Below are 16,844 nucleotides of genomic sequence, written 5' to 3'. Positions count from 1 at the left end.
AGAAAAGCTAAGAACAGCAAAGATTGTTTTTTGGACTGCTTTTTCTTTTTGCCGTGTTGGGGGAAAGAAGTTCAAAGAGAAGATGGGATTTCTGTGCAGCGTGGATGGGGTGATGAGAACAGGAGATGGAGAAGGCAGAACTGTTTCACTCTTTATTTTGCTTCTGTTTTCTTTGCCAAGAAGAATGATGCTTGTATTGGAAAGAATGGATCATAAAGGGCTGTGGGAAGTGGATACCAAAGCGATTCGTTATATGATAACAGGATACCAAACTACCCTTGAAACCACCAGGCCCAGATGAACTATGTCCTTGGGGGTGCTGCCAGAACTGGCGAACATGATTGCCAGTGCAGTTAAAGGTCTTTGAAAGATCTGGAAGAGAATAGGTGTTGTGCCATAGGATGGGAAGAGAGTAAGTATCCTGCTCTCCCAGGAAGAAAGGAGAGTCTGCAGACTAGCACAGTGATTACTGGCAAAACCCAAGAATGTATTGTTTTAAAAAATGTTGTTGTTAATATCTTTTGGTTTTGTATCACCTATGTTTGTATCACCCCCCCTTCCATTCCCTGAGAACAATCCTTTAGGGGTGGCGAGGTGGTGCACTGGATAGAGTACTGGCCTTAGAGGCAGGAGGACCTGAGTTCAAATCCTGTCTCAGACCAGACGCTTGATACTTACTAGCTGTGTGATCCTGGTCAAGTCACTTAACCCCAATTGCGTTGCAAAAAACCAAAACTAAACAAAACAAAACAAAAAAGAAAGTAATCCTTTATTAGAAAAAGTAGGTGATGGGTGGGAAGCAGTTCAATAAAAAAACAAAAGTCTTATAATACATTCAGTGTTCTATAAATGTTAGACCTCACCTCTGGAAAGCAATGGGAGGAGGTGTCCTTAGAATGTATTGTTATAGGAAAGATTGGTGAGCATTGGGAAATGGAAGACCCAGCATGACTCAAGAGCAGGTCATGCAAAAACTAACTTTGTTTCCTTTTTTTTGATGAGGTTACTAGGGCTGGTAGATCATGGCAGTGCTGTAGATATAGTTTAACTAGGTTTCACTAAAGCATTTGTCAGAAAGTCTCCTGCTGTTCCTGTGGACTAGGTGACAAGGTAGGAGCTAGGGGGTTATGCAGTTTCATGGACTCACCTGGGTGAATGGCTAGATCCAAACCATTCATTAATGGTTTGACATCATCTTGGTCGAGCATTGCTTGTGGTGTGCCCAGGGGATCTGTGCTCAGCAGCTAGGTGGTGCAGTGGCTGGAATGATGAACTTTGAGTCAGGAAGTGGGGGAAGGGCAAGAGAAAGGGATAAAGAAAGAAACGTTTATGTAGTATCTGCCATGGGCCGGGCACTGAGCTAAGCACTTTATAGTTACCTCATTTGATTCTCACAACAACCCTGGAAGGTGCTGTTATCCTCATTTTACAGGTGAGAAAACTGAAACAGAGGTTAAGTGATTTGCCCAGGGTCGCACAGCTTGTAAGTATCTGAGACCAGAGGTGAGATTTGAACTCATATCTTCTTGACTCCAAGTCTAGCACTCTATCCGCTGTGCTGCTGAGTTGCCTTAGAAGACCTGAGTCAAATCCAGCCTCAGATGCTAGCTTTTTAATCTGGATAAGCCACTTAACCAATGTCTGCCTTAGTTTCTTCCTCTATAAAAATGGGAAAAATAGCACTTACCTCTTAGAGTTGTTGTGAGGATTGGATGAAATAACATTTGCAAAGTGCTTTTATTTATTTTACTCTCTTTTTTTTTTTGGCTAGACAATGGGGTTAAGTGACTTGCCCAGGGTTGCACAGCTACTAAGCATCACGTGTCACTTGTCAAGTGTCTGAGGCCGGATTTGAACTCAGGTCCTCCTGATTCCAGGGCTGGTGCTCTATCCACTGCGCCACCTAGCTACTCCTGTAAAGTGCTTTTTAAACCTCAAAGCATTATACAGACACTATTATTATTATGAACTTTTATCAGTGACTTAGACAAAGGTAAAAGTGGTAGGTTTGTATTTTCAGATGACACAAAGCTGGAGGTACAGTTGATACACTGAGTAACAAAGGCAAGATAGGAAAAAAATCTTGCCAGGTTGAACATTGAACTAAAGTCTAATAGGGGAAAATGTTTAAGTCATACTTGTGGATTCACGGGGAAGCTGTGTCTAGACATTGGTTTATATGAGGGCTGTAGTGAACTGTAGTGACATTATGAAGTGCTGGTGTGACATGTTGGCCAAGAAAGCTGTTGCAGTTTTAAGGTGCGTTAAGAAATGTGTTCCCTGCCAGCTGAGGCAGGTGGTAGCCCTCGACATATGATAACAAGGCTTTATGTTCAGTTCTGAGGACCACGTTTTTGGAAGAAAATTGATCAGTTGGAGAGCATAGCTAGGAGGACAGCCAGGTTGGTGCAGTCCCTGTGGTTTGTGCCATATGAGACTCAACTGAAGGAATTGGGGATGTTCACCAAGGAGAAAAGAAGACTTGTGGGGCCAAGAGCAAGGACATGAGAGTTGGTCATTTGGAAGAAGGATGAGAGTTGTTCTGCTTGTACCTAGTGAGCAGAAAGAGGATCAGTGGGTGAAAATTGGAAAGAGCAAATACAAATTTGAAAGTTAGGAGACTCTGTGTTTAGAATAGATTACCTTAGGAGAGTGCATTTCCCCCATTGGAATTTGGCATGGGCTGAATGAGCACCTGTCAGGGGTGTTACGAAGGATTGTTCAGGTACAGGCTTGAGTAGGAGGCCTCTGAGATCCCTTTGAAAGGTGAGATTCTCTGATTATGCTGAAAATTTAAAACAAAAATAGGAAATCAAAAGATATACTCTAGGTTAGACAGCTTTTTGGGCAATTATAGCAGTCTTAATTTTCCCTGATACTTCATTTGAATTAATCATAGGCTTTGACCCTGGTTTACATTGTTATTTAAATATTAGTTCAGTATACCCACCTTTTGGAATTTCCTTTGTATCTTGATTATGAAAAATTGTTTCATACCATAACTGGTTTTATATGCCTTTACATGGTTGGTATGTCTCACTTGCAAAGTGTGATTCAGCACCTTTTGCCTAAGTATTTGGGTGATAGTGGGAAATATCGTAGGAAGGATGCTGGCTTGGGAATCAGGAGACTTTGATTTTAGTCACACCATTGCCACTAACTAGTAATTACAATGTTGGGCAAGTTAAAGACCTTCTGGATCTTTAATTCCTCAGCTGTAAACAAAACAAAACGATATTGGACTAAGGTAATGGTTTTTTACTTTGTGTGTGTCCTGGACTACTTTGGTAGTCAGGGTAGTGAAGCCTATTGGCCCCTGCTGAAAATCATGTTTTAAAGTGCGTAGTATAATTCTTGGGATACAAAGGGAACCAACCAAGTATACTGAAATACAGTTTTATTAAATCTTAAAAGAACAAGTTCATAGAGCCCAGATTAAGATAACTCTCCCCCCAACTAGAAGATCCTTCTAGCTTAAACTTAATATCACTGCTTTCTATTATGACACTTGGTGGGCCATAGTAGAAATTAAATTTAAAGAAGTGCTTTGGTCATTCTTCTCTACCTCTTGATAGAATCTTTCTAAAACACTTGTATTTTGACGTATCTACTAACATTAGATGTCCATTTGCTGCTTTCTTAATGGATATTAGTCGTCATCCCATTAGATCCTGGGAAATTTCTTCTATATTCAGCCCTCATTTAAAAAAATTTCTTTTTCTAGCTCATTTTTTTAATTTAAATTTTTTTATTTTTTCCATATGCTTTTGAGTTGAAAATTTTTCTCCCTTTTCCTCCCCCCCGCCCTCCCCAAGACGGCTTTACATTTACATACCCATTAAACATATTTTCACATTAGTGAAGTTGTAAGTGAAAATTAAAACCAATACGAGGAACCATCAGAAAGAGGAAACAAAACTCAACAGAAGGTAAAAATAAGTGATAGCGATTCGACTTCCATAGTTCTTTCTCTGAATGTGAACAGCCTTATCCATCCCGAGGCCTCTGGAGATGTCTTAGATCCTCGTAATGCTGAGAAAGGTTCAGTTTAACAATCTTAGTCATTGCATAATGTGGCTGTTATTGTATACAAAGTCCTCTTGGTTTTGCTCACTTCACTCAGCATCAGACCATATAAGTCTTCCCAGGTTTTTCTGAAGTCAGCCTGCTCATCATTTCTTACAGCACAATAGTATTCCATTACATTCATATACCACAACTTGCTCAGCCATTCTCCAGTTGATGGGCATCCTCTCAATTTCTAATTCTTTGCCACCACAAAAAGAGCTGCTATGTGTATTTTTGTACATATGGGTCCTTTTCCCATTTGTTTGATCTCTTTGGGATATAGCCCTAGAAGTGCTATTGCTGGATCAAAGGGTATTATGCACATTTTTGTAGCCCTTTGGGCATAGTTCCAAATTGTTCTCCAAAATGGTTGGATCATTTCACAACTCCACCAACAATGTATTAGCATTCCAATTTTCCCACATCCTCTCCAACATTTATCATTTTCCTGTTTTGTCATGTTGGCCAATCTGATAGGTGTGGTGTGGTACCTCAGAGTTGTTTTGATTTGCATTTCTCTAATCAGTAACGATTTAGAGCATTTTTTCATATGATTATAGATGGCTTTAATTTCTTCATCTGAGAACTGTCTGTTCATATCCTTTGACCATTTATCAATTGGGGAATGGCTTGTGTTCTTATAAATTTGTCTTAATTCTCTATATATTTTAGAAATGAGGAAAAAAAATAATTTTTATAATGATGTTTTTATACCACTTACATTTCCTGCCGGGTCTCTCCTTCATCTCCTTCCCAAAGAACCAGAATAACAAAGAGGAAGAAAAAAATTCAGTAAGCCTAACCAACATATTGAAAAAGGTTAACATTATATGTACTGTTCTATATCCATGGATATCTGTAAGGAAGGAGGTGGGGGAAGAGGTTCCTTCTCTTATCTCTTTGGAGCCAAGTTCTTGGTCATTATAATTTTGCACTATTTAATTCCTATTTTGTTTTTCTTTCCATTTATATTGTAGTCATTGTGTATATTGTTTCTCTGGTTTTGCTTTCTTCACTTTTGTTCATGTTTTCCCATGCTTCTCTATATTTGTTATAGTCATCGTTTTCTTATAGCATGCTAATATTCTGCTGCATAGTTTAGATACTTATTAAGAGCTAACACTGTGCTAAGGGCTGAGGGTACAAATCAAGCAAATAATACAGCCCTTTTCCTCAAGAAGCTTATATTTTAATAGAGGATGATACGTAAACAGAAAGAGAGCTGGGAAGGGGTTGGAGACAAAGAAATGGCTTGGTAGTGCGATGCAGGCATGGGAAAACCAAAGCTTGCCTGTCAGCCCCATGGTGGTTCCAGGGATGGACGTCTGTTTTCCATGAGGGAGGAGGCGGTAAGATGGTACCTCAGGTTGAGATCATAGTTGGTAGAGATGGCCAGAAGTACTATAGAAGGTTAGGTCTGGGCAAGATAGGGCCAAAGCTTATATTCGTATGCCACACCTTGTTTGATGTAGCCCCAGTTATTTTAACCTAAATTTAATTCACCTTCCCTCTTATGAATATTTTTTAACTTTAAGTTTATTTAAAATAGAAGAATTGGGGGCGGGGTTTCCACCACGGGATGGAAGCTTCTGCTTCCTTGCCACTGAAAAAATTCCAGCCTCAGCTTGACAACTGGAAGTACAGGCGACTCCCTTAATATGGAGCTTACAGTCTTTGGGAAATTATAAAAAGAAACAGATTGTTGTCATAAGTGTCATCGGTTTAGCTCCCTTTGTTAACAGATCTGTTTAATATTGAAACAGCAATAAATTAAATGTTCCATGCCATTAAAGCATAAATTAATCTTTTAGTATGTCCTGGAAATAAATATTCTTTATTCACAACCACTTCAATTCATGAAATACAGAAATAGTTGTTTCTATTTCTAGTCTCCTGGAGAGCCAAAGTAACTGTTTATTAACAATTTGAGGCTATTAAAAGGAAAGAAACATTACTACCTTTTATAGTGTTTGTGGAAAATTGAAAATCAGAACCTATACAATTATTATGTTAGGCTTAGCAGTAATGAAGCATTTCTAAAAAAAGTTATACAAGAAATAGCGCTGGTTGTGTGTGAATATGCATAGGAACAAGAAGAGTGGATGTCCTCATCTGATACCTCATGTAATGAAGGTCACCTTGGGTTTTTGAAGGCTCTGTTAAGTAAGCATAAGTTCTGGACAGTCTTGCAGAGCTAGAAAGATTTGATGAGAGAGAGAGTGTGTTGTGTTTCTGTCTTTTGAAGAGCTAGCTTTATTTGGGGAACCTTATCACTGTATTGGCTATGGAGTGACAAATTTTTCGATGATAGCAACTTGATATACATAAATGTATATTGATCTATCTCTGTGTAGATCTGTATGTGTGTATTGCTGTGGAGGAGGGGGAGGGGAGGGGAGTGATGCAGGTAGGTGGTGCACCTAGGATAGAGCACTGGGTCTGGAGTCAGGAAGGCTCATCTTCCTGAGTTCAAATCCAGACTCAGATACTTACTGGCTATGTGACCCTGGACAAGTCACTTAGCCCTGTTTGCCTCAGTTCCTCATCTGTAAAAAGAGCTGGAGAAGGAAATGACAAACCACTCTAGTACCTTTACCAAGAAAACTCCAAAAATGGGGCCATAGAGAGTTGGACATGAAAGACTGAACAAGAAGAATATAGAAAAAAGTTAGGTCATCATTAAAATTGTTGAACTATTTTTCTGAGACCCTTGGGTAATCAGTTGTAGCTCCCACATTTTTTATTAAAATAATCATTAATATCATAGAGATCATTGCAATGACTATCACAAAGCTAAAGGGTAAATAGCTTTAAAAGGCAAAGTATATTCATTTGACTTTGAAAACCTATCCTAAAGGATGACAGATTGGATGCAGCTTTCTTTAAAAGTGCAACCCAAGTAAACACTGATGAAAAATATTCTACGTAACATATGTGTCGGACTCTTCAATACACTGCTGCAGTGAATTAACTTTTTTTTTTTTTAAAGAAAAAATACATAATTTCAGAGATACAGAGCTGGGCAGGACTTTAGACGTCTTCTCGTTTAACCTCATCATTTCATAGATGTCACCTGAGATTTGGAGAGGTGACCTTGTCTTGGGTCACACAAATAGTTAGTAGCACAACCAGTAGTAGAACCCATTTGGTTTTTTCCTCTAGTGTTTGATGTGGTACTAAGTGGAAGATATTGGAATAAGTTAAAAACCTTGGTCTAAGGGGCAGCCAGGTGGCACAGTGGATAGAGCACCGGCCCTGCAATCAGAAAGACCTGAGTTTAAATGTGGCCTCAGACCAAACACTTGACACTTACTAGCTGTGTGACCCTGGGCAAGTCACTTAACCCCAATTGCCTAAAAAAAATAAAAATAAAATAAAAACCTTGGTCTAATCTGGGGTATTTTGGTGTTGTATTGTTTAGAGGGAGGATGTGTGTGTGTATTATAATTAATTCATTTGATTTTAGAGATTTTTCCTTTCATTTATAGTTGTTCATATTCTGCTTTAAACACATAGGTTTAACAAAATAAGTGATGTACTATAAAACATTCGCTAAACTTGTGAATTAAAAAACCATACAGTTTTCTAATGCATCGATATTTTTATAGCAAACTTAGCATTTTTGCAATCTAGCACCGTGCTTTGCTCTTTAGCTCTTTTTCAGTAAATGTTTTTTGACTATTTCATGGTTGAAACTTTTTTTGAGAGGATTTGACAAAGGGCTTTTGGCGGATATCTGTTCTCACATCTCTCTCTCTTTCTCACTCTCTCACTCTCTCACTCTCACACACACACACACACACACACACACACACACACACGCACAAAATCTATAAATATATCTGTATCTAAGCTGACTTATTAAGTATGAACAGTTTAAAAGAGTTCTTTCTCTCCCTTCAACATGGAAGAAAAAGAGCAGGAAATTTCTCTAGAAACTTTTTCCTGTCTTGCTAATGTTTGTAGTTAAGGAATCATTCTTTTTCAGTCAATCTAGAACAGTTCCCTGTTTTAGAATTGAGTCAAAATAATGTTTTTGTTTTGGTCTTGGACCCTCTTGGCAGTCAAAGTTAAGCCTTTGTACCATTTCAAAGAATAATGTTTTTAAATGCACAAAGTAAAATACATAAAATTACAAAGAGAGTTTCTGTTTGAGTTTGACACCACTAGTTTAGAAGGTAAGGATCTTGGCAACTAAATAATATCATAATATCTAAAGTCCCTTTTCACTCTAAAATTCTATAATGTTGTGTCTCTTATCAAATTACCTAAGATCCAAAATCTTTGCTTTATAATTGGAAGTTTAAATATTTATAGTTGTACCTGCATACACATTTGTAATAGTGAAATAGATTCTGGGCAAAATATGGTGCCTTTTGCAACTGGTGTTTCAGTGGTAGTTATTTGGTAATTTCATATTTATTTTTCAGTTGGAGTGCCTCAAGCTTATTGCTTCTCAGAAATTCACAGACAAACGAATCGGCTACCTAGGGGCCATGCTGCTGCTAGATGAGAGACAGGATGTGCACCTCCTGATGACTAACTGCATCAAGAAGTGAGTCAGCTTCTTTCCTCCTTGTCCTCTGTAATGGCACATTGTGATTGATGTTGTATGCCTAGAATGGTAGATTCAGAGCTGTGGGAGACCTTACTGGTCATCTGGTCCCTCCTCCTGGTGTTACAGGTGAGGGCCTGAAGCCCAGAGAGACTGAGGAACATGTTCAAGGTCAGACAGATGGTAGGTGAGTCATGGAGCTAGGATTCAAACCCAAGTCTTCTGACTCCAAACTCGGTGCTCTTCCACTGACTTAGATAATTTTATTGACAGGGTCTGGGATATATTTGAATTGTATTTGATTTTAAATGGCCTCCGTTTATTTTAACTGTCTCTGGAGAAGTGTGAAACACTGACGTCTTTAGGAAATAGCTTGTTTTTAATTCAATTTTATTTTATTTTCAGCTCTGAAGCCTCTTTTTTTCCCCTCATCTTTGAGAAAGCAAGAAAAACAAAGCCCACTACAAACATTGTCATGTTAGTTATGTCCAAAACCAAACCAAATCCTTCAGTTTACACTCTTGAGTCCTTCAGCTCTCTATCTGAAGGTGATTATCGTCTTTTGTCATGACACAAAAACCATGATTGGTCTTTGTGTTGATCAGAGTTCCTAAGTCTCTCAGAGATTTTTGTCTTTACAATATTGTTATTGTATAAATTCTCATTTTGTTCACTTCACTTTGCATCAATTTATGCAAGTCTTTTCTAGTTTCCTCTGAAACCATTCCTTTTATCAGTAAAGGTCTTGTCATGTCAGGATGAAGAGACACCTTCAGGCTTAAATCAGGGAAATACAATTTTATGGGGTTTTTTTCCTCTCTGGAAAAATAGGTAAACAAATCAGTGAAAGATAGGTGGCATTCTTTCATTTCCACTTAACTCTTATTCCACCTCTCGTATGATAGACATAAAAATTTGTGGTAGTAATTCTTTACTAAATGACTAATAGAGGTTGCAATTAATACAATACTTATTAGAGAGATTATAAAAGGAGAGAGGAAATTTTACATTATTAAACATTTGGCCCTTCTAAGATTTCAGTTGTATAAAACACAGTTTAATGACAGAATCCTTAGTCTACTCTCCTGTTGGGCTTTCGTTTTCCATTAAATAAATATTATTGTATGTAACTGAAAGTAGACTTGGTGGAGGTAGATAAATTTGATGTAAAGGCACTCAAAACTGATATTTTCCTGACATAACTAATGTACTTGTTCAAATTTTTTCAGTAGTTGAAGACTTGAATTCAGATGGGAAAATATGGTTAATATGAATGTATAAGTAGAGCCTATATTACATTGCAGGCCGTCTTGGGGAGGGGGGAAGGAGGAAGGGGGATAAAATTTAAAACTCAAAATTTTATGGAAGTGAATGCTGAAAACCAAAAATAAGTATTCAAATAAACAAATAAATAAATAAATATATTGTGAGAGGGAGGGCTTAGAAGTTAAAAAAAAAAAGACCTCAGTTCAGATCCAGACTCAAATACTTACTAGTTTTGTGACCTTGGGCAAGTCACTTAACCTCTGTTTACTTTGGTTTTTTCAACTGTAAACTGGGGATAATAATATTGCCTGCTTTGCAGGGTTTTTGTGAAGATGAATAAGATGATATTTGTAAAAAGTGCTTAGCACAGCAAGTAGCACATAGTATGTACTTAATAAATGTTTATTTACTTCCCTTTATCCCTCTTCCCCCCTTGCTTTGAAACTTTGAAATGGAACTGGGATTAGGTTGTATTTGTAAAATGTCTCCTCAACACTGGGCAGAGTTTGTGAACTGGGTCTTCAAGGATTTCTCACTTACTAGTCCTCAAAAATATGTTGATAATAGAAGTAGTATGTGGATAAGCCATTCAGCTGGTTTAACTTGTCTTTCTTCTCCGGGATAAGGTCCCTACGGAAGTCTCTTAACCTTGTGCTTTATGCATGCCCAATAGCTGCCATTATCACACAAGTTTTCAACCACGTGCTGATAATGTGGTAGTTCTGTAGAGCAGCCAGTTCATACAACTGAGTTAAAACTAAACCTAAGTACAAGACTGATAAATTCAGAAGAATGAAGTATGTAGTCAGAGGGCAAGTCTTTGCTCATTTTATGGGACCATGTGAAATCCTGTTCTTTATATTCAGTATTGTGAAAGCCTGAATCTCTTCTTTATTGAGGAAATAACATTAATCCATATAATTTGGAAATGGACTTAGTCACATGACAGTCCAAATTTCTTGAATTATTCAGATGTTTTGAAACCACTAATGATATTGAAGACCGCTATAATCCTCTAGCTTTCATATTTACTAACAAATAACTGAGAAAACAGTAAATTGTTAATAGAATGCTAAGTTCAGCTTTTTTGGACATGAATTGATGCTCTAATTTTTCATTAATGAAAAACGTGTTTGGTGTGCATTAAGAACTCCAGTTGTGCAAAGGTACTGTTTTTTTTCTTTAACTGAAAAATGATTTTTATGTAAAAAATATGTATGTATATTTAAATACATATACACAACTAAAATACAGTCAACTCAAATTACATTTAGAAAACAGGCAACCCACAGAGAGAGAGAGAGAGAGAGAGAGAGAGAGAGAGTGTAGTTAAAGCTACAGGTACTCTCCAGACTTCATTTTAACAAGGAATTTTAACCTGTCATCCCTCTAGATTATTGCCAGAGTTGCTGATAAGCAGCAAACTCCATTTATTTTAATTTCACTTCCTTTCCTTTCAACACTCTGGAAGAGGGTAATGAGAGATAGTGTGGACCAGTGGGTAGAATGCTAGACTTTGAGTCATTAGACCCATGGTAAAGCTTTGGACACTTAGGATGATTTCTTAAATAATGGGGTCTTCAGAGACCCTCACTTTGCTCATATGTAAAATAGGAATTAACACTTAGTACTGCCTGCCTGCTAAGAGACTTGTGAGAAGAGAGCTTTGAAAATTTTGTATATACTACACATAAAAAACATGAACCTGTAGAATTAAAAATACCTAAGTCCAGCTCTTTGTTATTCAGGTAGATAGAATAATTTTTCTTCTCCAACCATATCTCTTTACTCTCTCTTTAGCTATTCCATTATTTGTTATTAATACCATTACCACCTAAAATTTAAGCAGCCCTACAAAGTTCAAAATATATGGCTTTGGTGTTATTGGTCTGATTGGTCTATTTTATATTAGTAAAAACTGCTGTGGAAAAAGAGAACTCTTTGTGGAAATCAAATGAAAATGTGAATTTATATATTGATCTTATTGTTAAATAATTCCTACTATGAAAACTCTTTCATCTTGAGTTTGTGCATGCAGTGAGTAAATTAAAGGTATTATCTAATTTCCTTCACGGAAGCCATCAGCCTTTTTATGGGGTGAAGGGGTGGTGTCGCTTGGTGTATTATGAAACTGTTCTTTGAGAAGATAAGATTTTGTGGTATGTTTCTACAACTATTTCTGGACTTGAAACAAGAAAGAAGTGTTTGAATCCTGATTCCGCACTTCAGTGTCTGTGTGACCTTGGGTAAATCACTTCCTCTCTCTGGACCTTAGTTTCTTCATCTGTAAAATGACACGTGTAAAATGACTGGATACCTAATGTTGATTTCATCTCTAAATTCCAAGAATTTAGCTGTAGGCTACTTGAAATTGCTAAAGTGAGCATGACTTCAATAATAGAGATAAGATGTTACCTTTGAGTCCTTTTTGTTAGAAACATTGGGCTACTGTGAAAACAGTGCATGTTATATTGGTAATTCATAGCTAGCATTTTTATAAAACTTTAAGGTTTACAAAGCACATTGCGTATTATTCCTTTGGTTTGTTCGTACACAAACCTTGTGAGGTAGGTCTATTATTATCCCTATTTTACGGAAATGTTAGCTAATTAGAATCAATTCCTGACGCTGTATCTCAGTAATGGGAGAAATTCTGAAATTTTTTTTAAGCTGCAAGCTCCCTGAACTACAGGTTTATGACCTTCTTGATTTTGGACAGTTTCCTAAGGCTTTGGACAAGACATAGAGTTACCTTCATATTTATTTTCTTTTGCAGTGACCTTAATCATAGCACGCAGTATGTGCAGGGGCTGGCACTCTGCACCCTTGGCTGTATGGGTTCCTCAGAAATGTGTCGAGACCTTGCAGGAGAAGTAGAGAAACTCCTTAAAACCTCCAATTCATACTTAAGAAAAAAGGTAACTTAGGATAAAACTAATTTTCTTTCTCCAAATTGGGAAGTCCTATAGAAAAGAGAACACAAATGATTTATTTTTAACTCCCGTAGTTAAAAAATTTAGGTATATCTTAACGTTGTGCAAGAAATGGGTTCTTAAACAATTGTGTTTAATGTGTGTTTGGAGTTAGAAAACCCAGGTTTGAACGTTGCCCATGTTGCTTATTGCTGTTGGTGTAACCACGGGCATGTTATCCTCTCTGAACTTTTGTTTCCTCATTTGTAAAATGGCAGAGTTTGACTAGATGATCTTCAAGGTTCCCTCCAGCTCCAAATCCAGTGATTCTTAGCAGCATTTTCAGAGATGATTTATCTTCATTTGTTTTTGATCCCTATTAGTGATTCTTAACTGTTTAGTTCCTCTGCTGGTTCTTTCTCAAGTACTTAATCATATAAACATTTAAATACTTGGTAGTAAGTGTTATTTTAAATAAACCCATCCTGAATCCTTTGGTGAATTAAATAATAACCCCCTAAGTGAGCTGATAAGAATACAAAATTAGATTGGCATAAAATGTTAGAAAGCTCTGCCATAAATACTTCGTAAGTGACTGATTCTATAGTTGGAGTTTTGGGAAAATAAAGAGCAAAAATTTTTATTTCTTACCAGTTGGTTCTTATCTGCCTACTGAATAAAGGAAATTTCATAGGACTACAGCCAATTAACTTAGAGAATATGATATAGGACATACTTGTAATAAATTTGACTCTGTAGGTAGAGTAGTGACATGATAGCTGCTAATTTGTATTTTCTGGCTTTTAAGCTTTTGTTTTTGCTTATGTAAATGTTATAATAATTTTATTGAGTTTTTATTGTAAAACTTTAAGGAAAAGGTGCCACTGTAAAATCTTTTTAGAATTTTTAAATTTTATTACATAGTGTATATATATCTCTTAACAATACAGTGATTTAAAAATACAAATGATGTCCACTTTAAATACTATGCACTTAAACACATTTTTTTTCAATAAATATTAATATTAATATCACCAGCAGTGCTATCCCATTAAAGTAGTGCATTGAAAAACTTTTTTTAGTAGCTGAGTGATATAGTGTTTTTCTTTTATCATTCCTTTTTGATTGTGTGGTTTGGTACCTGAGTTTTAATTCAGAGCCAGTGCTATTGTGCAACAGTTAATTATGTTGAAATAAATGCGGCATATTATAACATAAATCTTTTAAAAAATGCTTACTATGTCCCTTCCACTGTATTAATTTCCCTCCAATTGAATAAATGATAAAAACCAGACCTGAGAAATAAATCTCTCAGTAGAAAGTTGCATAGAGGCCTTTATACCTAGAGGCCTGTGGTTATAAGCCCATTTCATAAGACTGATTCCAATAAAACAAATATCCAGATTGGCCGTGTCCAAATATGTATGTCTCTTTCTACATTTTAAGTTTGTTGCCTGTCAGGAGGTGAATGGTGCATTTCATCTTTTTTTTTTTTTACTTGAGGTTTATCACTGAGTTGTTTAGAATTATAAAGTCTCTCAGAGTTATTCTGTTATCTTTGTATAAACTGTTTTCCTAGTTCTGCTTATTTTGCTCTGCATCATTTTATAGAGATATTCCCAGTTTCCTCTGCTTCTGTCTTGTTTTATAATTTCTTAGGTCATAATTCTATTACATTGATGTACTATAATTTGTTTAGCCGTTCCCTAGTAAGAAGGCACCCCTTTAGTTTCCAATTTTGGGTTACACTACCTGAAATCTAATAAGCAAATATATTATCTCTTTTTTTTTTTTGGAGGCAATTGGAGTTAAGTAACTTGCCCAGGGTCACATAGCTAGCAAATATATTATCTTGTTAGCTCTATTCCCATTTTATTGCAACTGTAATTGGAGCCTAGAAAGGGTAAAATTCCTTTTGCTCTTAAATACACTATTAAGAGTAGAGTTGAAAATGGCACTGAAGACTTGACCATCAGCAACCCTTTGTTCTATAGATTGTTTGCCTACTTTTTGTAGGAAGGTCATTGTTAAGTTAAAAAAACCTTTCCAGTGTAATGGTAGAATTCTAGCAAGTCTTTATTCATTATCTCTTCCCAGTGTAGTTTAACATTTGGTGTTAGAGGTGTCCTCGAGGCTGCAGGCTCCCTACCCCGGACTCAAATTTTAACCTTTCTAATCTTTTTTAAATCTCTTAACAGCATCATTTGCCACTGTAGATGCCTTTGTGCTCCTCACTTCATTTTATGTATATTATCAGGTACCTGACAAAATCAGTCTCGATATGAAGAAGATCTCGTGCCAGATGATTCCTTTTAAAGCCATTAGTCCTTTCAAAAAAACAGTCACCATCTGATTTTATTTTCATTCCTTTGACTTTTAGGAATGTCCCACCACCTAGGAGGGTGATAGATTTGTGATACTGGGGTATAGAGGAAACATAAATAATGGGGCATTTGGTGAGTGAGGGATAATGAGAAATTTTATACACTTAAAAAAACCAAGATTTAGAGGATACCTAGTATCCTTTGCTCCCACTTCCCAAAGGTGTGAGTGTAAGAAACTATAGTACCAAAGAAACTGCTTTAAAAAATCACTGGATAATTTGCTTAGCATGATTTATTAATTAATTATGCAGTTCAGCCCCAAAAAGCTTTGTTTTGGGAGACAGCTTCATGAACGTAGGGTTAGGGGAATTAGGGATTAATTTATGGGCAAGGTGGGCTTTTTTTTGTTTGTTTGTTTTTTACTCTCAAGTACTTCCCGGTGCATTCATATGTTAGAGGCAGTTACTAATTACCTTTCTTAAAGGTAGTAATTTTGACTAAGGGAAAGGAGCTAATTTTCTGTCACTTTATTTGTTTATAGGCAGCACTTTGTGCTGTACATGTCATCAGGAAGGTACCGGAACTTATGGAGATGTTTTTGCCAGCCACAAAAAACTTACTGAATGAAAAGAATCATGGTAATGTCTCCCGAGAGCTTTTACAAGGTGTTTGGGGTTGGAGTCCCAGGGTTTCCTATGCAAAGGTGAAATAAGTTGTTATTGGGCTAGTGTGTCTTGAAGGGTGCCATTAAGGCCCCAGAACCAGCTGTTGCAGTGCATGGAGGCTTGTTATCAGTGATTGATCCCTTTGATTCAAGAATAGTCTTCTCAGTAGTCCTAAAAAAATAAAAAGGCAAATATTCCTGTAAGGCCAACACATTATCACTAAGGTGCAGTTTAGTACATTTTCCCGTGGTTGATCATTGTACCTTCCTGGAAGCCTGTGGTTACAAGCCCATTTCCTAACAGAAGTTCATTTCTCAATTTTGTCAGGTGTAGGATTTATGATAATTGTTTTAGCGTCCTTATAACAGGTAAGAAATTTCAGAAGAATCAGATGGGATTTTTAGTTATTCAAGTATTTATGATTTCTTCTTTTATAGTCAGAAGAAATACTGAGTTAGAAAGTTCCTGTTTGAATCACTAAATTGCTTTATGAATTTATTCTATTTTCTACAAAGAATGCTCCTCTCTCCCCCTCCCACTTCTCCCTAGAATTTCCAAACAAGTATATCTTTCCTGCCATCTAAGTATTTACAGGCTATAATGAAGTTTTGCTATAGGCTTCACCTGAAAATTTAAAATCATTTCAGTTTCTAAGATCAACAGATAGTTTAGCTAACCGTTTATTACCATATATGAGGTAGATGATGTCTATTTTGTATCTGTTGTGAATTTATCTTTATAGCTATTCTTTTACAGCTACTTGAGACGTGGAAAGGCTTAAACAAAGTTTCTATTTTGGCAGTAATTATACAGTTTATATCAATACTAGTGGTATAAGAAAAAATGTCATGGTATCTTTAACAGTCAATAAATATTTATTAATCCAACATAATAAAAATGACAGCACTACCCATCAAACTTTCAAAGGATTACTTTATAAAACTTGAAAAAAATAATGACCAAATTCATCTGGAGGAACAAAAGGTCAAGAATTTTCAGAGAAATAATAAAAAAAAGTGGTAGTAGCAGCACCAGATCTCAAACTGTACTGCAA

General features: G+C 36.5%; 1 protein-coding gene across 3 annotated transcripts in view; it reads left to right on the top strand.

The window, feature by feature from the left end:
• AP1G1 (adaptor related protein complex 1 subunit gamma 1) overlaps positions 1-16,844 on the top strand; it is a 67,133-nt gene that overhangs the window by 19,101 nt on the left and 31,188 nt on the right. For all 3 annotated transcript variants that reach the window (XM_020963548.2, XM_078149367.1, XM_078149366.1), the window contains 3 exons: positions 8,499-8,623; positions 12,666-12,807; positions 15,667-15,763. In XM_020963548.2, coding sequence (XP_020819207.2) covers positions 8,499-8,623; positions 12,666-12,807; positions 15,667-15,763 — 364 coding nt within the window. The remainder of the gene's footprint in view (positions 1-8,498; positions 8,624-12,665; positions 12,808-15,666; positions 15,764-16,844) is intronic.

The sequence above is a fragment of the Phascolarctos cinereus genome, unplaced genomic scaffold, assembly GCF_003287225.1.
Source record: "Phascolarctos cinereus isolate Bilbo 61053 unplaced genomic scaffold, phaCin_HiC Scaffold_2;HRSCAF=192, whole genome shotgun sequence".
Taxonomy (NCBI): Eukaryota; Metazoa; Chordata; class Mammalia; order Diprotodontia; family Phascolarctidae; genus Phascolarctos; species Phascolarctos cinereus.
The sequence above is the reverse complement of the archived record's forward strand: the minus strand, read 5'-3'. Positions and strand labels throughout refer to the sequence as shown.